This window comes from Silurus aristotelis (genome assembly GCF_946808225.1).
Source record: "Silurus aristotelis genome assembly, chromosome: 18".
NCBI lineage: Eukaryota > Metazoa > Chordata > Actinopteri > Siluriformes > Siluridae > Silurus > Silurus aristotelis.
Genome location: NC_139591.1, coordinates 14,745,005 through 14,770,687, shown reverse-complemented (window position 1 = coordinate 14,770,687; position 25,683 = coordinate 14,745,005). Strand labels below are relative to the sequence as shown.

Genomic DNA, 25,683 nt, shown 5'->3' with positions numbered 1-25,683 from the left:
CGGTGCAAAGGCAACACAGGACGGTGCAAAGGCAACACAGGACGGTGCAAAGGCAACACAGGACGGTGCAAAGGCAACACAGGACGGTGCAAAGGCAACACAGGACGGTGCAAAGGCAACACAGGACGGTGCAAAGGCAACACAGGACGGTGCAAAGGCAACACAGGACGGTGCAAAGGCAACACAGGACGGTGCAAGACAAATGCACAAAAAACAAAATAGCTCCACCAGTAAACCTGTTGTAAAGAGACAAAGTGAACAGTAGCAAAAAATGTAAACAAAATGTGAGTAATAGTTAAGTTAAATGGCTTTGTCTTTTCAGCCATGTACACAATGTCCCTTCAGGACCAGAAATCAATGCATTATTACACAAAACTATACACATTACATAAAACAACACTGGGTGTAACAACACAGTAAAACTAACAGCGAGGCACCGACCTGTACACAGAGCTAACTGCTAAACTAATCAAATACAATGTGACCTGATGTGAACCTGACCCATCAGGGCATTTGTTTTCCTGCTTACTTTAAGACTATAGACTCCTTCCAAACAGGTAAAATATCCGTCTGCTCAAACAATATAAATGTCTTCTATCAGAAAGCAAAAAACCTCCCCACCCTTTGTCACATCTCTTTTTGCTTTTTGGCTCTTTGAGCAAACACAAGAGATGATCCATAACTGGCTTGCAAGATCCCAGGCTTTCTGCCTGCACCGGAAAAAGTTTTGAAAGCTCATAATGGACTCGGACCAGAGGAAATTACAGATTGTCTTTCATGCTCTATTTTAAGCCGTGCTTTTTAAAACCTTTGCCTGATCGTGTATTCCACAGCGTTCTTTTTAAGGATTTCTGAAATGAAACGATTTCACTGCTCAAAACATTTGTGTGTTTTGGTTACTGATACTTGGGAAATACAGACACTTCATTTGAGCTTGTACGTATAGACATCTTTGTCCATCTTTGTCATCCTATACTTATGTGCACATGCATACTGTGGAACAATATACCCTGTTTTCATCGTGCTGGGGCATGCACGACACTTTAGGAATCCGCACACTAGTACATATAGCGCACATGATGTGATAAAGGCATTTATACTTAAAATAAAAAAAAGACACCAATTGTGTTGCCATTTTTCATTTATTTCTTCCGTTCTCAGGTTCTGATTAAATGCTGTATGTCTCACCCTCTCACTTCTTTAAATATCATTCATTTCTCTGTGAAAGAATTTAATTTGTTTCTGATTTGTTGATGTTCAAGGCTTTTCCTTTTTTCTTTTTTTTTTCTTTTACTTTATTTGTGACTCTGCAAACACAAACCCACACCTCATACCTTTTGTACATTTGTAGGATTGATAATGTGCACTGGATGCACATCATCTCTACCAGACAGGTTTCAATGTTTGCATGCAGGCATTGATAACTTCCAAACACAAGCATCTATAGCAGTAATACCAAAACTTGGGTCTGCAGGGGGGGAAAAAAAGCTGGTGGTGACTTTTGATTTGGCTTATTTTGAGAAGAGGGAGAAAAGGGGGAAATGCCATTTGGAAAAACCTTTTGAAAAATAAGGACCTGCATGTCTCTAATTACAGTTCACTAAATAACTGTAGTAGGCACTAAATTCTATTGTGCAATACATTGAATTCTTTCTCATTGTACTATAAGTTTCATTGAAATAGAACTTTGGAAATGATTAGGTCGATAAACAAATTACAGAGTAATATATTTCTGTTTGTTTCAATATTATGAAATAAATGAGAGGAGCAATGGCTGATTTAGGTTTAATACAGGTAGACCCCAACTTATGACATAGAGACAGAAAAACCGGTTGTAAGTCAAGAAGATTGACTATGATGAGTTCCAACGCAGACATAAAGAGGCACTGTAAACACATTTAAATTAAATTTTTACATAGTACACAAAGTAAATAATAAATAGGATTGTGTGTGTGTGTGTGTATGTATGTATATGTGTGTGTGTGTATGTATATGTGTGTATATATATATATATGTATATGTGTGTATATATATATATATATATATATATATATATATATATATATATATATATATATATATATATATATATATATATATATATATATATATACATACACACACTACATATTGTGTGTGTGTGTGTGTATGTATGTGTGTGTGTGTATATATATATATATATATATATATATATATATATATATATATAATTTTTTTTATTTTTATTTTTTTTTTATTTTTTTATTTATTTATTTTTTTTTTATTACTTATTGTTTTTTATTTTTTTGGAGGTGATCGTCGAATCTCTGAAATGTCGCAAGTCAAATGGTCGTAGGTTGGGGTCTGACTGTATAAGGTTACATAAAATGCAACTTTTATTTTTGTACCACGCCCTGAATCAGGTTTTATTTTTGGCACTTCATAGAAAAATGTTTGGGTACCTGTGCTGTATACAGAATAATGAGTGGAAGTTCAGTGGGTTCGTGAGGAGAGACAAAATGCTTTTCAGCTTGCCACGGATGGAAAGAGTGGGTTATTGAATTATCATGCTGGGCATTTGAATATTCTTCTCTGATCTCTCGCATGGTTAATTTAGGTTATGAACCAGGCCTACTACAGGGTCAGAAATCATGACTCGGAGGCTCTACGTGTTTCAAGCTAGTTGAGACTTAAAGCTATGAGAAGAGAAATCAGGACAAAAAGGTGCATTAACAAATACATTTCTTATCCCTCAGTATCCCTTTCTAATTACTGTGAAGAAACTGCACAAGACACCTTTCTGCTTTGTTACTACTACAATGGGCAATTTTACAGTGTTTTTTTTTTTTTTTTTTTTAACTGCTGAGGTTTAAGCTGTGTAGCATGAACGCCTCATTTTCCCACACTTCAGCTCTTTGGCGAGCATCTCTGAGAGGAAAAGACTGTTGAACAAGAGTCTCTGCCAATGTTCATTTTAAGCTTTTCAGAGCCTCGCACCTAATTTACATGAAAAGAAGCAAAAAACCCCACCAGAGTACGTCCTCCTCCTTCCAAGGGTTTCATTCATTTACTTGGTTAAGAGAAAAACGAAGGCCATTGAATGCGCTTTAGCTTAATGTTGACAAGGGCTTATTCAGAGGACACCATTCTCAACTGGCTGGTTCTGCTACAGTAACACAAGTGCTGCATGGTGCTAATAGTGTAAAAATGTGTGCTGTAGAAGCTGTAGTTGGATTCGAGATGAAACTAACCAACACAGTGAGGATAAGATGCTAATAATGTTTTTCTTTTTTTTTTGGAACTTTGAGGGATGGTGATTCTTGGTGATCAAAATGAAATAAAGCATGTAGTCACTTAAGTAAAATGTTAAACAAGATGAATCCAATGATTCTGATTAAAGAGCTGCTTTGGTGTTCTAATTTGATTGACAACCCCTTACCTCCACACAAAGCAGAGCTGGGACTGTTCTTGGTTTGAGAACCAACGTTAGTCAGGATGTTGGCTGTTTCTAGCTAGATTTCTGAACTTGCTAGAATCACAAATCAAGAGTGTTTTCAAGCAGCAATTACAGCGGAACATGCGATTTCAGCTTTATGATTGGTTAAAGGACAGAACAGGGGAGTTTCCTGTCCTTATGGCTAGTCTCTGGTCTGACAGCATATGATGTACATGGGGTTATTTTGGAAGAGACCACTCCCATCATGATAGAAATGTTCCCATTGTAAGATATAATTGGTCAGTCAAAGGAGGTTTGTGCAGATTTGAAGTGAACCTTCTCTAAAAGGTAACGAGGACTCATCCAATGGTAGTAAAAATAAATGCCACTACAGCACAACAGGTACACCAGTTTTTATCCTTTAGATGTAATATAGTGAATATATGTATTAATTAATTTTATAACACAATTCACTTTGTGTGGTAGTCAGATAATGAAGTCGAATGAGGACTTGCACCCTATTATTTATGCTAATATTGGAAGCTGTTTCGTTCGAAATGGAAGGCTTTTCTTCAGCACAGTCACACTTTGTGCAAGTAGAATGAGCCTGCTGAGATGAGTCGGCTCAAAACTTTGTCATTTGAAGCCTTTGGCCAGATGGTGGACATGCCACTCCTGAAGATTTATTTGGTGATTTAAAGCGAAGCTTTTAATTGGTGAATGATAAAACCTATGTCCCAAAACTGCCCCCGATAAACGGACGCCACCCGAAAAATGCTATTTTATGTATACTGTACTGTATTAACATTTTACTTTATTTTATAATGAATAATATTTGTATTAATAAATATCATTATTTCAACAAAAAACTCCATAAAAACGATTCCCTAGAAGTTTTTTGGTCTATCGTGCTATCCGCCAAATGCGATTCCGTGATAAACCGGGGCGCGAGATTCGAACCGTGGGAAAGCAGGGGATTACTGTATATGGTAATAAAAGAAACAAACAAACCAATCAAAAAACAGCTTTTGGCTCCTCATAACTATCACAATTACAAGTTAATTGATACCATTTGTTCAAGAGTGAAAATATTTGTATTAGGGCTGTAACGATTTCAAGTAATTTGATTACAAAAATTCCTTTAGGCAAATTAATTTGCCTTCGATGCTTCGTTTAGTCCATTTAACAAAACACGGAGCACTGTGTTTCCCATGGACCAATTATTACTGACGCACCCGCCTGCCAAGCTATAGAGCGCTCTGGACAAGTAAACACAGAAGAATGCAAAATGGAGGATTTAGACCAAAGTAAACATCAAAAAGTTTTGGTTCATTTCAAACTAAAACATAAAGAAAACCCTTCGCTGTGGTTACTGTTTTTAAAGTGAATTGAAATCGATTTTTATATTTTTATTTATATGCAGTGCGTTCAAAAAGTGGCCATGTAGAGCAGGAAGTGGAGCGCATTTTTAAAAGCAGCTTTTCCGAAATACTGTGTGAGATTTAATAAACAGATACAGAAATGTGTGAATAATTGAGTTTTATTAAACGAATAGTTTCCCATAACTTACTTTACGCAGCCACTGTGGAGGGAATTTTTGAACGCACAGTATTTGTATTTTGATGTAATACGGCAATTAAATGCACTAAATGGGTTTAGTTTTCACCGATTTTCTTTTATGTAATTTCAGCGATTAAAAATACATTTTCTAAAAAGAATAAAACAAATTACTTGTTCATTTTTAGAGACCCGTGTTATATTCCGTCTCTTATTTGTGGAAAAGAATTTCCACCATTTCAGGTTTAATAAGAGATACAGGACGGTGTTTAATGTTAATCTTCTATGTAGTCAGGAACTGCTTGTTGGCAGTTGCAATAAAAACTGTATGTTTATTTTTAGGTGATTCTGTAGCTATAATGGTACATTTTAATTTAATATATAATAACATATTTTCAGTTGCTAAAAGTTTGAACATGTGCAGTAGGGATGGTAAGATTCACTGATTCACATCAGCATAAAATTTGACTGTGCAACCGATGGATATGTGATACCGATTTCTTTTTTATTTATTGATTTTTTTTAATGAAAAATTTTTCTTTCTTTTTTTGCCCCCTTCCTCTCAACAGTTGATTTAATAAGACCTTACAGAAAATTGCTTCAATTAAACATTTATTCCGCAACACAAGCCTCTCCAATCAGTGTACTTGTTACCAGGTTGCGGTACTTGTGCCTGTCTGTAGCCTAAACGACAGCTGGTTGAAGGCTTGCAAACAATACAGTTTCAAAAACTCGTCGTTGATTGGGTAATGTTGGGGGGGGGTTTCAAAGCACCAGTTGGTTGAATTTTTTTCCGGGACGTTCCTACTGTTCGCTTTAGTCAGATCGAGTCAGCCGATTCTGCATGTTGAGTGGCGGCGGAGCTTGTTGATGAGAAAAATAGCTCTGATTGACTATTCAGCTTAGCTAATGAGCACACGAAAAAAACACTAAACTGACGAAAGCAAACAATGACCGAGTAAAGAGGGAATTCATTCATGGGATAGTAATGGGAATTAAATTCATTATTTTTTTCTACAAACAATACCACATAATGACCATGTGAAAGAAGTTTGTTTGAAATCTTTGCAAATTTATTACAAATAAAAAAAAAAAAGAAATCACATGTACATAAATATTCACAGCCTTTTGCTCTAAATTTAGTTGAAGCACCTCTGGCACCAATTACAGCCTCAAGTATTTTTGATTATGGTGCTACAAGCATGACACCTATTTTTGGGCAGTTTCTCCCATTCTTCTTTGCAAAACCTCTCACAAGCTCTATCAGGTTGATTGAGCATGTCAGTGCACAGCCATTTTCAAATCTGTCCAGAGATGTTTAATCCAGTTCAAGCAGTTTTGAGCTCTGCCTGGGCCACTCGAGGACATTCACAGAAGATGATGATCTGATGATCCCAATCTGAGGTCCAGAGTGCTCTGGAGCAGGTTTTCATCAAGGATGTCTCTGTACATTGCTGCATTAATCTTTCACTCGTTCCTGACTAGTCTCCCAGTTCCTGACATGGAAAAACTATGGTGGTAAATATTTTTTGGCCAGGTGATGAGCGGTGCCTGATTTCCTCCAGGCATGACTCTTGGCATTCAGACTAAAGAGTACAATCTTTGTTTCTCATTGTCTGAGAGACCTTCAGGTGCCTTTTAAGCAAACTCCAGATTGGCTGTCATGTGCTATTTACATTTGCGGCATTTAGCAGACGCCCTTATCCAGAGCGACGTACAAAAGTGCTTTAAATCTCTAGTAATGAATACCATCTACACTGGTATGCCAGATTACAAACTTAATATAAATATAACCCTAGAATTCTACAAACTTGGAAAGTGCTAATTTAAGTGTTTCAGGAAGAGGTAGGTCTTCAGTCGTCGCTTGAAGATAATCAGGGACTCCGCTGTACGGACATCTAGAGGAAGTTCATTCCATTCCTTTTATTGAGGAGTGGCTTCCGTCTGGCCAGTCTACCATACAGGCCTGATTGGTGGAGTGCTGCAGAGATGGTTGTTTTTCTGGAAGTTTCTCCTCTGTCCAAAGAAAAATGATGGAGCTCTTTCAGCGTGACCATCGGGGGTTTTGGTCACCTCCATGACTAAGACCCTTCTCTCTGATTGCTCATAGTGGCTGGGTGGCTCTGCTGTAGGTAGAGTCCTGGTGGTTTCAAACCTCTTCCGGTTATAGATGATGGCGGCCACTGTGCTCACTGGGACCTTCAATGCTGCAGAATTTCTGTACCCTCTCCCAGATCTGTGAATTGACACAATCCAGTGTCAGAGGTCTACAGACAATTTCTTGAACTTCATGGCTTGGTTTGTGCTCTGACCTGCACTGTTAACTGTGGCACCTTATATAGACTGGTGTGTGCTTTTTTCATGTCCAATCAACTGAATTTACCACAGGTGGACTCTAATCAAGTTGTAGAAACATCTCAAGGGTGATCAGTGGAAACCAGATGTGCCTGAGCTTAATTTTATGTGTCATGGCAAAGGCTGTGAATACTTGCAGTATGTATATGTGATTTTCTTTTTATTTTTTCTTTTGAATACATTTGTAAAGATTTCAAACAAACTTCTTTCACGTCTTTCCAGCAATTACTTAAAATGTTATCAGCTTAAATTAGTACAATAATCTGATTTTGTCATGGTGCTTGGTCTAGTCATATTATGTACACAAATAGACTTGGTTTTATTCAGCTGTTAGCTTCAAGCCACAACCTTTAGGCACCATGACCTCCCACTTCAACCCTGTTACAATCTTCCCCCCTCCTTCACTTCACTCCCTCTTTGCTGTAAAAACTTTAATTGAGCCGAGGGATGTAGCTGCAATTGTGAAGCGAGCCAGCCACCAGTCGGCCACTGCAGCGCCTTCTGTAATCTTTTTGATTGGCTCCCTCAGCACCCATGTGACCGTGCTGGCTGGATGCATTCGTGCAAAAAAAAAAAAAAAAAAAAAGAGGCAGCTCGAACGGGAGATGGGATGGAGGCTGTCACTGGTATCGCAATGGGGTAGGTTTGTGCTTTTCTATCTTTACAGGATGTGCAGCTGCGTTTTTTTTCTTCCATCTTTTCACGAGGATTTGTAACAGTGTCCGTGGTGAATGAGCAGCATCTGGGTGTGTGTATGTGGTTGAATAGTGAGGCGGTTCCTCTAAGCCTTTTGTTTTGATGCTTGTTGAGAGGCAGACTGGGTGGGTGTTGGGGGATGTGCACAGATTCTCTGGTTCTTGCAATATCAAGGCAAAGACGGCTTGTATTGAAGAAAAGTGGAGAGATGCAAACGTGGAAGTGCAATAATGTGCTTTAGGAAAAAATTATGTGCTGAAGGAGGGGCCGGACGTTTTAGCGGCGATGCTTAAACAAAGCAGATGTGTCATGGTGGTGACGGCTTTTTCATGATTCTTTTTAGAACCATGTCTTGCTCTTTTCGATGCTGTCATTCTTCGCTCAAGGTGTGTGCTAATGGACGTTCGCAGCTGCCCCACTGTGTCTTTGTGGACTGAAGGGAAGGACATTCACACTCTTGCAGCTTGACTGCAGGTTTTTTTTTTCTAAACCTGCATGGCATGAGGTGGGGTATACATGCTACATTTACAAGGCTGCACCTCAGAAAATGTAAAAACCAGCCTTAAAAATGGGTTCTGTTTGAATAAAAGCTGAGACAGCTGTGACATGAACACGATAAACAAGCCATATTTTCATGCGTTCAGAATAGCACTGCATTTGGTTTAATAAATGAATGTATATTAGACACCATGAATTCCTGCACAATGTAGATTTTGCATCGTCTTGCACTCTTTCTTATGCACCTCTTGCCTTTGTCGCAATGTCGACCATTTTAGTGTCCTTGCCTTAAACAGGATTTTTTTTTAAGTACCTATAAACTGCAGACAGGTGACTCCTTTAATAAACAAACAACAAAAAAAAAAGCTCCACAAATGAAATGTCTGATGCAAGTTTGAACTAAAACTTGTTTTAAATGTTTGTTTTTGAACGATACCAAAATTATGCTTCATAATTATTTCCAATGATCCAAATGTGTGTCAGCATATGTGTGTCAGCAGAATATCTGTGGCGGTTTTGACCGCCTCTCCCATCTCTGTTCATTTGCGCTATTCTATTGATTTCCAAAAAGGACTAAATGCTGATTTGGTTTCCTCACAGCCTGCATGTTAATTCGCTAAAGATTTTCATTCGAAATTACGTCTCTGCAACGCACTTTGGTTTGAAGAAGCCATTTTATTCCGGCAACCATCAGCCTAAAAGTGTAGCACACACGTCCTTATCTTCTTTTAAAAGGGATGAGCAACATGGATGCCAGTTTGGATGTTGGAGCAGGGACTAAAACCGAAATTCTTGCTTAAAACAAACGAACATAAAAAAAAAAAAAAAAAAAATTTGTTAATCATTTAGCTTTTTTTGCAACAGTAGTTTAGGCTAAAAATCTAATCGCAGATTTATGTTCAAATCTGTCATTTTACAGTTTCCATTGAAGGAATGCATACACAAAGTCTAATCCACAAATAAGAATGCAATAGGGCACAGATGTGCTTATATTGTAATTTTTTCTGGGACTTTTATTCATATAAGGAGTCTCTAGTCTAACTAACAACTAAGAATGTGTTTAAAATGAATGCTGCTAATAAGGTGAGTGAGAAGTGGAACTTAGTTTATTGATATTACTCAACATTAACGATAAACAATGACAATCATTGTTAAAATTGCCATGTGTGGAGTCAAATCCCTGTTGTTTTATGTGTCAGGTCGACATTACACCGATCCATTTGTCTGATGCATTTTATTAATTTATTTTTTCACTTACTCATGAGATCCTATCTAATGTTTTGCCAAAAAAGCAGATAAAACCAGTCTGCTCAAATAGAAAGGGTTGCCTGGCAACTTTGGTGTAAATTTTTGGGGTAGGGGGATGCATTTGATTGATGTTTTGTTTGATTGATTTTCTTCTCTGGTCATTCTGTGATCACCAATCGAAAACACTTGGAACCACTCCCAGTCTAGTTGTAACTCTTCCGGTTTAAATTTTAGAGCTCAGGTTTTTCATGTTTTCTTATTGTTTATATAGGTTTCCTCTGGGCCCTCTGGTTTTCTCCAAAAAAAAGCTTGATAGGTAGGTTATCTACACAAAATTGCCTCTAGGTTGGAATGTATGTTCCCAGATAGCAGGATAGATCTTGTGGATTACTACACCATATACTTGTAAAAAGTCTACTGTGTTTACACCTACATGCAAATCTAGCGTGTACTATACATGTAGTCCAAGGAATCTAGACTTCGATTCCTGAGAATGTTTAAATATTTGTGTCATTTTAGTGATCCAAAATCCGCTTTAAGTTCAGATATAAGTTTTCCCAAATCTATGTGGTTTTTAAAAAATAGCCAAAATGTACATAGTGTTCCAGACTGTTCTCTTGGAGAGGCAAAAAGCGAGTGAGCACGAAAGTGTCTCTCGTTTAATATGTATTTACTTGTTTTAATCTGTAAATTACTGTTTAATCTGTAGATTTGAATTTCTTCTCGTATTTCTTGGCTAACTACTTCTAAATGCTTTTGTTCTTACCAGAACCTTTCGTGTGACTAATCAGCTGACTTGTGCAGGCAACTCTCAATTTTATTGCTAAAGCAGTGATTGAACGTGACTATCGCAAATGTTAAGCTATTGCATGAGTTGCTCAGTGGCTCCTGGTTCCATAATCTCAAATGACTGTATAAGACTGTAGAAAGAACATTACTCACAATCTTACCTTCCAGTGCTCATGGAAGTTCTCACACTCCAGTGTTCTGTATTGTTTAAAAACTATAATCAGAGTCTTGATATCACCCAAATGAGGATGGGTTCCCCTTTTGAGTCTGGTTTCTCTCAAGGTTTTTTCCTCATAACATCTAAGGGAGTTTTTCTTCGCCACAGTCGTCATGGCTGCTCATCAGGGATAAATACACACCTTTCACCTTAAATCTTTAATTCTGTAAACCTGCTTTGAGACAATGTCCGTTGTGAAAAGCGCTATAGGAATAAACTTGACTGTCCACCAAATTCTTTAACCTTGCATATTTTTTTTTTAAATGATCTGTTTACAGTGATGACTGAGGCATAGCTCACACCAAGGCACAAAGTTCACTTAAGATGGTCAGTCCTCAATTGGATACCAAAATTCTTTCTAGTTTGATTTCCTCTTTGCTTCCAGAATTCTTAATGAGAAGTTATTTTCAACACTTCTCATTAGGCATTTTTTTTAACACCGTGATCTCTGTATAAAAGTACAGAGTTTCTCTGGCAATGTGTACGCACTTGTAACAGACCTGTAACAAACAGCTGTAACAATGTATTGTTTCAATAATACATAATTCATTCTGTTCAACACTCTGCTCGTTTTTTTCTTTTCTCGCATTGTAGGTCAAAAGGTAGTCCAAGATGGCTGCAGCATCATATGACCAGCTGCTAAAGCAAGTGGAGGCCCTGAAGATGGAGAACTCCAACCTGAGACAAGAACTCGAGGATAACTCGAATCACCTCACCAAGCTGGAGACCGAGGCCTCTAACATGAAGGTACATCTAGCTGTTGGCTAGAATAATTCGCAGCCTGCTTAAAAAGTAAAACCTTGAAAGAGAATTGCAGCAATTATCACTGTAATTAAAACGCTGTCCATTGGGTTTTATTTAAATCCTCAGTCAAGGATGTTGGTCTTTTATTCATGGTAATCCACCGCCTTTGAACTGGATTCTGATACGCTCGAGCGAACTATCCACCTGTCCTCTGTGAACGCTGAATTTGCACATATGAAAACACAAATGGCTGATGGTTAAAAGATTAATATTAAAGAACGGCCAAGTTTGTATTGCACACAGTCTGGAGAAGTATTAAGAGCCTTAATAAAAATAAGGCACAATTCCTTTCTAAATATTTCACTCAATGTATTAATATAATGTCAATCATGTAAAGCTACTAACTTTAAATTACTAGAAGAATAGCCTAGAAGAAGTGTCACACACTTTTAAACTTGAACACAATTGCATAGCACAACCTTTTCTCGTCACTTGAAGTAAGAGACCCACACCTGTTCCAGCATTAAGATGCAAGCTCCATGACGGTATGGTTTACGGTCTGGATCTTATGTGGCCCGGTACAGAGCTCTGACCTCAACTCTGACTACCCCTTGGTTTCCTCAATCTATGTCACCTGACTTTGATAAAACCCTTAAAGCCAAATGAGTTTAATCTCTACAAGACTCTTCATTACTAATATACAAGCTTCTGATGTTAAACCACTCAGAAAACTATATCGTATTAAGCCTATCATTCTAAGTCTAAAGTCAGTAATATAAAGCCTATATATTTCCACCTGACATCCATTAATGGCTCACCTTTAAACTGTAGTCACTGACTTTAAGTCACTAGAGGAATAACCTTTACTTAATTACAAAATAGCATGAGTATTAGGCCATGAAAGTAAAGCCATTTGTTACATTTACAAGTACAGTTAAATTCCTTTCTTAATATATATCCACCAAGCCACTCATTTGCAGACATAAAAATGTTTTGCCATTAAAATATGAACTAAAAATGAATGAATATTTGTTTGTAGTTTAGATTTTAGAACACTACTGCTAGGACTCCCAGTCAAACACCCCTATATTCCCAGTTCCTTCATATTACTCTTTTCATGATTGTGAGTTACTTTTAAAAATAGTAAGAAAATGAATGACACTGGAAAGTTCTGGAAGATTAAAAAGGTGTCTGGATGACATCTTGCTTGTATGAAGATGTTGCGTGTATTATGTAGTAATAAAACTTTCTTTTCGGCTTCTCCCGTTAGGGGTCGCCACAGCGGATCCTCCGCACGTTTGATTTGGCACATGTTTTACGCTGGATGCCCTTCCTAACGCAACCCTCCCCAATTTATCCGGGCTTGGGACCGGCACTAAGAGTGGCTGGGGATGGTTCCCTGACCGGGAATCGAACCCGGGTCGCAGCGGTGGGAGCGCTGCATCTTAACCACTAGACCACCAGGGGACCTGTATTATGTAGTAATAAAACAAGTGTAATCAATTTCTGGTTGCTGTATTGGGTTAAGTGCCCCCAATATATTTATTAAACCCGAACGTGGATGTGATTTTATTTTCCCAGAAAACAGAGGAACATGGACTGCAATGTAAATTCATACCATGAAAGTTCCTCAAGCTCAGCTACACAACTGGGTTCGCCAAATCTCGGCTGGACTAGTGGTTTTTTACTTCCACAAGCACAATAATTTCGATAGTTGCACCTGGTATTTCTATTGTATTTGCTACTGAATTTGGTTCATTGCATTTTCCAAAGAAATAAATCATATAGTGGCACATGTTTGACCTTCACGATGAGCTCTAAAGGAATAGAAAATGTGCATTTCCATTACCAGCTCTGCAGCTCTTTGGATATTTGCTTAATATTTGCATTAAGCAAATTTGATTGGAAATGTACCTCGCATTATGTAGGCTATTGATATGCAATTATGATATGTGACAGCGTTTCTACCGCATTTTCTTGTGCCTGTACTTTTTTGAAATGTTGTAATGGAAATTTTAACACTGGCTTTTGAAAGCACCCGGTCACTCATCCTCGTCATCCTGGCCAACAAGTTTCTTACTATATATTTTTGGTACACTGCGTTAAATCCCCCCCCCCCCCCCCCCCCCGTCACTGCTGTAACATCACCGTTGATCCATCATTTCCACCTGAATGCGTTTATTTTTATTTCGTTATGAAGCCACGGGCAGGCTTGAGCTCTTGGCTGGCTTTTCTGCATCACAAGCTTGCCTGCGCGGTGGGCAACGAGTCATTCAGATCTGACCTGGCAGATTTTATCCGAGGGGAGGAGATGGCGTCAGAGGGAACGGGCCTTTTTAAGTGCCTTTATAATTGTCTCCAAGTGCAGTTATATGCAGGATATTGGTCCCTGTTTTCACATTTTTATATCATAAAGCGTTTCTGTATTTGAACAGTTTCGTTGAATAATGACGTCTGAGCGTTTGTGCCATTTTCTCGAAACACATTTGGTGTTGCCAGAGGAAACTGAAGCAGATTTTTGTACTCTCTTGTTCATTCGTTGTTGGATCCTTAAAGTGAAATGATGCCAATTTTGGTTGGTTAACCATGAGCATGTTAGAGATGATACAAATTTAGATCTAAATGAACAGATATGATAAATACAGATGATGAAACAAATACTATATTACTACTATATAATAGTATGAGTAATTAACGTGTTTAAAAAAAAACAAAAAAATTTATATTTGCTGCAGCAGCCCTTATGTACATCTGAATATTCATTAGATTATAATCCAAATAATTAACCTTTTTTTTTTAAATTTAATTTTATTATTATTTTTTTTTTTTCCACTGCAGTTCTGGATTCCCTTTATACAAAAGAAAGGGCCTTTTATTAGACAGAAGAGATGCCAGCCAGTCATTCTGCAGTTGCCAGGAGCAAATTCAGTGCTTTTCTGCACACTCCCATCATCCCTTGCTTGCTAATCGACACAAAAGGAGGAACTGTGAGGCCTCTTAAGATGTTAAATTCACAGTCTTCAAGTTTGGGTTATGTAGAGTACAGAGGTCCTCCTACATTTGGGGAAGTTTATTTTCAGGAAAAAAGAAAGAAAAGAAATCCCAACATGGGAACATCCAGCTGTCTTACATGCCAGTATGTTACATGCAAGTATGTATGCCAACTGTAGGAGTAATCACAGACTTTTGGACACTAATGAGACATTGCTTTTGCCCTATGCTGTTTGGGCTGACATGACGAATGTGGGCAGTGCATGTCTTCCTTAGAATCTTGAGAATGGACCAGTAAAGTGTACCCCTATTTGTCGGTCTCCAGTTGTATGGATGTCTCTTCTTTAGTCCATCTTTTCTTGGATTAAAATAGAAAAAACTTTTCTGTTTTCTGCCATTGCATTATAAAATATATCTGCTTAAGTCAGAGCAAAGATATCTCCCTATATACACATGTCCTCTATTTTTATTAATTTTTTACTTGATTTGATTGCTTAAATCAAGTTTACAGTCAGCCATCTTCCTCAGTCACCTCTCTTTTTGCAATGCTCCCTTCCTGGCTTTGTCTCGCTGATGAATGTGGCTCATTTTGGTCCCATGGCCATTTCCTCATTTCCCCCTTTCCCAGGCTTCCGGAGACAAACATCTGCAGGCAGACAGTAAACACCTCGCATTCATTAATATATCGACTTCCTCCCTTCAGCCCTGGTAGACTATATATCCAGAGCACAGTCCATTGTTCCAATATGGACACATGCCCATCGGTAAGGCAAGAGTTATGCTTGGTCCTATGGGTACGTGTTTACAAGACGGCAAAAATCTGATTACTGCCATTTGAAACTGATAAGCAGATTTTTCAAACATTGGTAACCTGAGGATACGGCTTGGAGGAATCCCATTTAGTCTCTTACATAGCAGTGAATTTAGTCAGTCATCCTTTCTGCCTTCCCCAGTGACTTATAATGCTGTAATCATCTGAGCCCAGTGCCTAAAACAACAGTTGTTCAGGGCTTCACTTAGCGAGACATGAATGTGAAGCCCATTTAGTCATCACATTAGAATAGACAAAAGGTCTGTACTATACACGTCTATACGAAGTCTTGACGTATTAGAAATTAAAGTGGGAAAGTATTGATTTGCCGTAATGACTGCTAGTGCTGTGTTGGATAATTGTGGTAATGACAAAGCAGCCAGTGTAGTTTAGTCTGACTATCACTGACTGGAAAGCACATTTCACATTAGTATCAATGGACTGCATGTTGTATTAGGAACCAGGCTTGGGAGATAAATCAGATTTCAACATTCAAGATTCTGAATCTTATGGCCAGAGAAATGTGGAAAAGAGTGTATTGTCTTATTTTAACTGCAATGAGCTGTGGAAATTGTCTAACACCAAAAAATTCCAATGAGGTTCGATAATGTTACACGGAGCAATTGGTTTAAAACATTTTGGAAGATGTCTAGTGACTCAACCCAGGTCCTAGGCTTTGCTGTGTTTATTATATTACTTTCACCACATGCTTACTTTTTAAAAAATTTTTATCAGACTTTACTGTGTGATGGACACCTAGATCATCCAGCAACTTTTTTAAGATAGTTCCTGAATCCTTCTGTACCTATGCACTTAAACCAGCTATGTCCTTGTTTTTCACTTCAAATCCATCAACCTGCTTGCAACATGTCTTTCTCATTGGATGCATATACTCAGTGGTGGATGAAAGTAAAAGTAGAGACACAGTAGGTAAAATATTACTCCAGAAAGTCTTTTTCTCCGTTTAAACTTTTCCTTGAGTAGAAATACAAAAGTTTGTCTTCAAATGTACTTAAGTATCCAAGTACTATGATTTATTATGGCTGTTATGTTCCTATTATCATTTCACAAGATTATTTGCCTAATCAATTCAGTTAATGTGAAAAGACTCTGTTACTCTCTGCACACCAATCTATTCATAGAATGATATTAATAAATCAAACACTATCTAATAAATTATCATTAAAACAAAACCTTCTTTTCAATTACTTAAAAAGGTGTGGCAAGTTCGAGTCAGGAGTTTCTGCTATCGTTTATTTCTCTCTAAATGTTCTGCTTGCTGTTGAACTGATGCTGAACTGTATGTTCGTGCTAAGTAGATACCACCAAGCAGCAATGGCAGTTCTAGCTTGAATGACACAATAAGATACATACAGCATCTATATCTTTATAATAGAGGTCTTTGAAATGAGCCTTTTAAGTTGCGCTGGAGATTCCCCTTACTGAACTCATTTCAGGACATATTCAGTACAATTACGAGAACCTTGATGACATCAGCTCAATTAAAGGTAAACAAATCGAAAAGTGCTGTTTAACTACAAGACTAGTTAGGTTGTAATTGTTTTGTTGCTACACACATTATTATAAACTGCATGCTGTAAATTATGTTATGCAGCTAAAAGAAACATTGTTGCTCTATGCGTAAAAACACAGCAGGAAACGCAGTATAACCTAAGTGATATGCAGTTATTAGCCTATTGCATTAAATGCATTTGCCTCTGCTATCCTCATAATGAAATGAGCTGCATACACACCTTTATCTTTTGCACGTTTCCCCCATACTACTTTCCTCTTTTTTCTAAATTGGGTTCCTGAGGGTTTAGACTTTTTTTTTTTAATCCATAATTTTAAATCGGTATCAGTTCTCCTTACTGACGTGACATCACCCAACCCTCGCCTCTCCTTTCTGTGTATGAGTGAGGGAACTTCTCCAGGCGGTGGGCGCACACTCAGAGTACCGACCAAGTTTATTGACCGTGACATGATATAATAATTGATGTGACAGTGCAAATGAGCGGTAAAAAAAACCCATAATAGATAATGAGACATTTTTTTTTTTTTTTTTTCGTGGCTGCCCCGTGAATGCCCATGTCAAGTTTACTTAAGTACAGTAGCAAATTACATTTGCTTTATTACTGTCCTCCACTGCATATACCAAATACCTTACATTTGAGACATTTAAACTCATTTATTTGACTCATTGCACTTTCTATTCCTTGTTTCCTAATTCTTGAAAACATTTATTTTTTTCTTGGTTCATCTCAGTGGCATCCTATCTGTCCAGTTTTCTATTCATGTCTCAAAGATGTTTATCAAAAGGAAGGAACAGAAGGAGGGTCTTTCCTATACTCTCTCCCAGCTGACCTGTTTATACTCCTATGGAATACTCGGGTGTCCCCAGTATTCCTGGCTCCATCCCTATAGATGAGAACCACATTGATTTTCATTACCAGGAGGATAGAATAACATTTTTAAAAGTGTGAGTGCTGGGTTTGTACACATCACTGCTTCTATGTGACAGAATATCAAGGGCATCTGCTGTCCCTTCTGGAGCCATGCAAGCTGACACCATGCCTGACGTTGAACAGTGCGAGCTAAAGCTAAATTACACTCATGAGCCGGGACTTGTCAGGCTGAATATTGCCTGTTGTGGATTTGCCATGTGAACATTGTAATTAACTGTTCTCTGGGATACACTGTGTCTCTGCCCTGTTTTGCAATTTTAAACAACAGTGAAACCAAGAGAAGTTACTGTTGTCATCTGTTCTATATATTACTCTGACTAAGAGCCGTAGTAAGAGGTCCTCGATCATATGACTCCCTCTTCTCTAATAATGAACTTGTTGTTTCCCGAGTCTACTCAGAGACGTCTCATTTTATTTGGTGTGTGTGTTGGGGGTTGGTGGGGCATCAGCATCACAGACGTGCAGTCATTTTTGTTTGTGTGGTTTTTGGCTGTCAGTGAAAAGAGCCGGTGATGTGTGTCAGCTAGGGGTCAGAGGGCCGTGGGCCATGTATCTGAATGGGAAGTGGCTGTTTTCCACAAGGCTGGATGGGATGGGAGGAAAGAGCTGCTTCCTGAGAGGCAGTCCCAATGCTGGAGGAATTATTTTTCTGATTCTGCTCCATGGATTAGCTGAAGGATTCTGTAAACTGGATGTTTGAAGGGTGGTGTTTAAGTTCTGGTTTAAAGAGTATATATTGAAATAGCTTTGATTTTAAAGATGGAATAAGCACTGTGTGCTGTGGTAAGTACACCTGGTTGTTAAAATTGGTGTTTATAGTAAAAGTTGTATTTTGTGACACTGCATGTTTAGTGAGCTTGTGTGTTGTCTACAGCTACTTGATGGTGGTTTGACAGAGGTTACCCAGTGAGGAATCTTAAACTAAACAATTTTTAAACAACTGCATTGTTCGGAAACATTATTGGATGTATTTCACTGAAGTTTTAGTTAAGATTTAATCTAGTTTGAGACATTTATTAGAAACTACCTCTTAATCTTTTCTCTATAATACCTAATCAAAAACGTTTTGTGTCATATACACAGTACAAGCAACTACCTGAAATGTTAAGCATAGTTTACAGAACTTGTATCTGGTTTCGTTTTGTGTAATGTGCATCTTTATCTGGGTATTGTATGTATTTTAAAATGCCAGATATCAGAAATTTGGGTTGGCATGTTACACCTAGGCGTGCGTCAAAAACGATTTTAAATCAGGCATCTGAGGTCATTCACAATCATATTCCAATATTGGTACCCATAAAAATGAACCGGCACCTATACCATGTGATCGAATACAATCGAAACCTAGTTTTGGATATGCCACTAACACACGGCATAACAAAAAACAAAAAACAAGATTCAACATAAGTCAAACTACCACATCACCCTACAATACAGGTCGGTTTTATTATAAAACCTAACACACAGATCATTAGTAGCTAGTTGTATAAGCGAGCACCCACCTGACGCACTTGTCATTATTGGTCATTGGCGATAAAGGATTGTAATCGATTAATCATGCTAACAGCTGTACATGTGCGGAAGAAAACCCACTCCCTACTTCAGCACTGTGAAGTCTATGGTAACTGTGTCTCTGTAGTGTAGCTAGTAGTTCACTTCATTGCTTAAGAAATGAGCATTGCAGTTTATAAACAAATGCCGTGACTCTCGCGATGCACTTGATAACGAACATTGTAGTTAAATAAAGTTGTAAATACACAGGTATTAGGTACACTTAATACAGGTTGGGAGCAAATCAATTTTGCAGGTCTTTTTCTAAAATGTGGCTTTTCTTTCTTAAAGGCTTGCAAACTAAATTCCACGAGCAATGCAGACATGATTATTTAATATAAAGGCATGTTGGGGGGCCTTCAAACAGAGCGACTATTTCCTCTCTGTTCACATGTTGAGATGCAGGATCGAACACAGAATCGCAAAGAATTAGCAAGATCACATCTGCTCCACTTCAAAGCAGTTTTGAGCTTCTGACAAGAGAAACTGTTTGATGAGACTTCAAAGCTCTTTGATGTTCACGGTTCTCTTCTCTTTATCATAACCACTTTAACCTACAGGCAAAAAAAGCTCTGAAAACATTTCCCCTCCTTTCAGGCAGGTACTTTTGCTTGATCTCCAGGATCTAAAGATCATGAACATGTTCTCTGTTTTTCCGATGCAGGAGGTGCTGAAGCAGCTCCAAGGAAGTATTGAAGAAGACTCGAAAGATCCCCAAGGCCAGGTTGACTTTTTGGAGAGGCTTAAAGGTATGAGTATTCAGTGAATCATATGTATTTGTTTGTTTGCAGACGCCTGACTATGACATTTCAACAAACTGTATAAAACTGTTTTGTATGTTGTAGCATTACAATTAAACTAGAACTAAGAGGCCAAAACCAGTTCCAGCATGGCTATGTCCCTGTACACAAAGTGAGCTCCATGAAGACATGGCTTGACAAGGTTCGAAGCGAAGACCTCAACCCCAATGAACACTATTGGGCTGATTCTTCCAACAAGAAATGGCCAAATACATGCAGTCACACTCCAAAATCTAGTGGAAAGCCTTCCCAGAAGAGTGAAGATTATTATAACGGCAAACCAGAAATACTATATGCAATGGGATGTTCAGAAAATACATATTATGATCACGGTTCTACATACAGTATTTCTGACCATACAGTATAATAGGCTACAGGATTTTTATTATGCTCAACAGTTTGTCCCTAAAATGTATTTATTTATTAATAAGTTGCTTAGTTCTTTTTTTAATTTCAAAAATGTTTCAGTAGATGGGAAGCCATCACACATTTATTTTTTCTTCTGTTCACATTTCAGAAATAAATCTAGAGCCTAACAGTTTCTCAGGGGTGAAGATGAGACCGAAGGTGTCCATGCCAGGCTCGAGTTCAGGCCGCTCCGCTGACAGCAGCCCCATGAGCTCCTTTCCCAGGAGAGGTGTGACTAATGGAGGCAGAGATGGTCCTGGATACCTGGAAGAGCTGGAAAAGGAGAGGTGGGCCACCCTCTTCTGATATTAATTTATTTTCCTTGAGCGCTAAAGGATCAAACTTTTCTTAAATAGATGGTTCACAATGATCTAAAAGTAATTTGTGCTAATTTTATGCTTAACCCTGGTGCTGTTTTTTTTGTTACTTCCAGATGGCATAGTAAATTAATGTATTTCATCCCTGTATCATATTTAATAGCATTGCTTATCTGATTGTCTGGTTTTTTTTGTGCTTCATTTGGTGTCTGTTTAGGTCCTTGTTAATGGCTGAACTTCAGAAAGAGGAAAAAGAGAAGGACTGGTACTATGCCCAGTTGCAAAATCTCACTAAACGGATCGACAGCCTGCCACTGACTGAAAATGTACATAAATTCCCTCATCATAGATTTTCTTTACTGCATCATTGACCAGATATATTTATTCAGAAAATACTTTGTGCAGTACATAGTTGACGTATTGTAGTGTCTTGTATTAGAAATGCCCTTTTTTTTTTGCTGTGTAGTTCTCATTACAGACAGACATGACTCGCAGGCAGCTGGACTACGAGGCTCGGCAGATCCGGGCAGCGATGGAGGAGCAGCTGGGTACATGCCAGGACATGGAGAAGAGGGCACAGGTGAGGTGGCAGTAAACAAAATGCACATAATTTACAGTACAGACCAAAAGTTTGGACACACCTTGTGTGTCCAAACTTTTGGTCTGTACTGTATATACAGTGGGTACGGAAAGTATTCAGACCCCGTTAAATTTTTCACTTTTTGTTATATTGCAGCCATTTGCTAAAATCATTTAAGTTCATTTCTTTTTCTCATGAATGTACACATAGCACCCCATACTGACAGAAAAACACAGAATTGTTGACCTTTTTGCAGATTTATTAAAAAAGAAAAACTGAAATATCACATGGTCCTAAGTATTCAGACCCTTTGCTGTGACACTCATATATTTAACTCAGGTGCTCTCAATTTCTTCTGATCATCCTTGAGATGGTTTTACACCTTCATTTGAGTCCAGAAATTTTTGATTATACTGATTGGACTTGATTAGGAAAGCCACACACCTGTTTATATAAGACCTTCCAGATCACAATGCATGTCAGAGTAAATGAGAATCATTAAGGTCAAAGGAACTGCCTGAAGAGCTCAGAGACAGAATTGTGGCAAGGCACAGATCTGGCCAAGGTTCCAAAAAATTTTTTGCTGCACTTAAGGTTCCTAAGAGCACAGTGGCCTCCATAATCCTCAAATGGAAGACGTTTGGGACGACCAGAACCATTCCTAGAGCTGGCCGACCGGCCAAACTGAGCTATCGGGGGAGAAGAGCCTTGGTGAGAGAGGTAAAGAAGAACCCAAAGATCACTGTGGCTGAGCTCCAGAGATGCAGTCGGGAGATGGGAGAAAGTTGTAGAAAGTCAACCATCACTGCAGCCCTTCACCAGTGGGGCTTTATAGCAGAGTGGCCCGACGGAAGCCTCTCCTCAGTGCAGGACACATGAAAACCCGCATGGAGTTCTCCAAGATGGTGAGAAATAAGATTCTCTGGTCTGATGAGACCAAGATAGAACTTTTTGGCCTTAATTCTAAGCGGTATGTGTGGAGAAAACCAGGCACTGCTCATCACCTGTCCAGTACAGTCTCAACAATGAAGCATGGTGGTGGCAGCATCATGCTGTGGGGGTGTTTTTCAGCTGCAGGGACAGGACGACTGGTTGCAATCAAGGGAAAGATGAATGTGGCCAAGCACAGGGATATCCTGGACGAAAACCTTCTCCAGAGTGCTTTGGACCTCAGACTGGGCTGAAGGTTTACCTTCCAACAAGACAATGACCCTAAGCACACAGCTAAAATAACGATGGAGTGGCTTCACAACAACTCCGTGACTGTTCTTGAATGGCCCAGCCAGAGCAATGACTTAAACCCAATTGAGCATCTCTGGAGAGACCTAAAAATAGCTGTCCACCAACGTTTACCGTCCAACTTGACAGAACTGGAGAGGATCTGCAAGGAGGAATGGCAGAGGATCCCTGAATCCAGGTGTGAAAAACTTGTTGCAGCCTTCCCAAAAAGACTCCTGGCTGTATTAGATCAAAAGGGGGCTTCTACTAAATACTGGGCAAAGGGTCTGAATACTTAGGACCATGTGATATTTTAGTTTTTCTTTTTTAATAAATCTGCAACAGTGTCAACAATTCTGTGTTTTTCTGTCAATATAGGGTGCTATGTGTACATTCATGAGGAAAAGAAATGAACTTAAATGATTTTAGCAAATGGCTGCAAAATAAAAAAAAATGAAAAATTTAAGGGGGTCTGAATACTTTCCGTACCCACTGTATATATTATATATACAGTACAGACCAAAAGTTTGGACACACCTGCTCATTCAAAGAGTTTTCTTTATTTTCATGACTATGAAAATTGTAGAGTCACACTGAAGGCATCAAAACTATGAATTAACACATGTGGAATTATATACATAACAAAAAAGTGAACTGAAAATGTCATATTGTAGGTTCTTCAAAGTAGCCATCAAGAGAATGCCAAGAGTGTGCAAAGCAGTAATCTAAGCAAAAGGTGGCTACTTTAAAGAACCTACAATATGACATATTTTCAGTTGTTTCACACTTTTTTGTTATGTATATAATTCCACATGTGTTGCCTTCAGTGTGACTACAATTTTCATAGTCATGAAAATAAAGAAAACTCTTTGAATGAGAAGGTGTGTCCAAACTTTTGGTCTGTACTGTACATTCAAATGTATCCTGGGTTGCCAGTATTAATTGTTCAGCATTAAAATTTTGACATTTTGACTTATAGCTTCACCGTAAACTTTTGCCTTAAGATTTTCTTGCCATTTGCTTGACTGTTATTATGGCTATTAGCATTTGCTCCTATATTATGTGTGAGACATTAGCGTCACTTTAAAGTGATTTGCAAATGAGGAAAAAAACTTAATTTTAGTACTGAGAATTTTTTCAAGGAACTGTGGTTGTCTTGTTGCCTTTGAATTTTCTAATATATAATGTGGCTGGCTATGTTCTCAGGTGAGGTTGGCACGTATCCAACAGATCGAGAAGGACATGCTGAGGTTGCGCCAGCATTTACAATCCCAGCCTTCAGAAACTGAGGTTAGTCTACCAAACTCTCAGCACCCTTTATGGAGATTCAATAGAATTAAATAAACACATGCATGTGGGTAGTCAGATTAGTCTTATTAGAGGCATTTAGTAAGAATCCCTGTACAATTGAGGTATTTTAATGTCATGTGTCTCAATTATGTATCTCACTGATCAAAAATACTCTATTGGGACAGTTTATTGTGGTATTGATTAAATCACCAGACTATGTTATTCACTGTTTCAGTGTTGTTGTTTTTTTTATCTCACAACTGGCAGAGGTTTTGATAATGTAGCTCACATGACTAAGTATTTCACCCTTTCAGAGATGACAGGATGTCTCAATTTCCGCCTTGGGTTTTTTGTTACTTTTTTTTTTTTTTCCTGTTTTTGGCCTATGAATGTGTCAAATAATTGCTCTATTGAAATGAACAGAATGGAATAAGTAATGGCATAAGGAAAAATCTATAATTTTTTTCTACATTTGTTTTATACTGATTATATAATCAAAAATATATTACTCATAATGAGAATCCTCTTGTGTATAAGCACTTCTCCAGTGCTTTTGATTTTAAATATACATGCATGAACCTTTTCATTCAGCTATTACAGTTTAATGGCGTTCTCTTGTGTACCAAATATAGCCTCTTTGCTTGACAGAGCATGAACAGATGTGAATGTGACCTGGCCTTTAGATGTACATATTAGTGTCCATTAGACTTGACGTGTAAGTGGAAGGTTCAATCCCAGTTTATATAGGCATTTAAGAGCGTTCGAGTTTTTGGTAAGAAATATGTTGACCTATAAATTAGCTGCATATACAGGTGTCCGTACACCTCATATACACGCCATACACGTACACGTGTCTCTGTGCCATTTTCTGATTATGTAGGTCAGGAAGAGAAAGTCTCGATGACTACAGCTGTCTAATTGACTGACTGTATCAGAGTGTGCCTGTTCACAATTAAAATAGACATGGTTTTATAATACGTTTTATAATAAATTGAGTTGAATGGATGGGGTCGGGTATTTGGTGGCAAGTAGGGGTAGGAGCCTGTATCGGAATTTTCAGATTCAATATATAACACAATGTAGAATTAGTAAGCGATTTCTAGCAAAACTGGAGCATTGCATGCAAAAAACAAACAAACAAAAAAAACCCTCATCAAATTAGCTGCTTGCTTTCACTATATAATTAGATAGATAGATAGATAGATAGATAGATAGATAGATAGATAGATAGATAGATAGATAGATAGATAGATAGATAGATAGATAGATAGATAGATAGATAGATTATAGAAAACAGTAGTTTTTCATGGAATAATTTAAAACTATTTCTTAAAGAATAAAACACAATCTGACACAGTCTGATAAAATCAAATATATTTAATTATCACCTCCACTTTATCTCTCAAATTTTGCCCAGCCTCAGGTGAAGCATGAGCTCATGACCCAGGCTGAGGGGGCACAGGCATCAGGAGACCCTGTCATTGGGAATGGAGCGTGTTCTCAGGTAACAAAAGACAAACTCGCAAAATACTTTTTGCACTTCTCACTGAATTTGTTCATTTTGCAGCCTAATTTTGGCAATTGGAACCAAATTTAAAAGGCTATTCAAAGAGTGCTATTTTAAAACAGAAATGTAATGTTTTTCAGTGTCTATTGTGAACTTGCTGGAAAGTTGCATGCTGTTTTCCTGGCTCTCTAAACAATAGGGTTTTGCAGAGAGGTTGCGCCACAGC

General features: G+C 38.1%; 1 protein-coding gene across 4 annotated transcripts in view; it reads left to right on the top strand.

The window, feature by feature from the left end:
- Positions 1-25,683, top strand: part of apc (APC regulator of WNT signaling pathway) — a 36,128-nt gene that overhangs the window by 1,085 nt on the left and 9,360 nt on the right. Inside the window, exons 1-8 of one of the 4 annotated variants that reach the window (XM_083569404.1) lie at positions 6,670-7,966; positions 11,370-11,522; positions 20,002-20,086; positions 20,655-20,832; positions 21,080-21,188; positions 21,329-21,442; positions 23,867-23,950; positions 25,368-25,454. In XM_083569404.1, coding sequence (XP_083425530.1) covers positions 11,388-11,522; positions 20,002-20,086; positions 20,655-20,832; positions 21,080-21,188; positions 21,329-21,442; positions 23,867-23,950; positions 25,368-25,454 — 792 coding nt within the window. In that variant the 5' untranslated portion in view covers positions 6,670-7,966; positions 11,370-11,387. Of the gene's footprint in view, positions 1-6,669; positions 7,967-11,369; positions 11,523-18,335; positions 18,570-20,001; positions 20,087-20,654; positions 20,833-21,079; positions 21,189-21,328; positions 21,448-23,866; positions 23,951-25,367; positions 25,455-25,683 lie in introns of those variants that run through there. The other 3 variants (XM_083569405.1, XM_083569403.1, XM_083569406.1) reach the window with 3 other exon arrangements.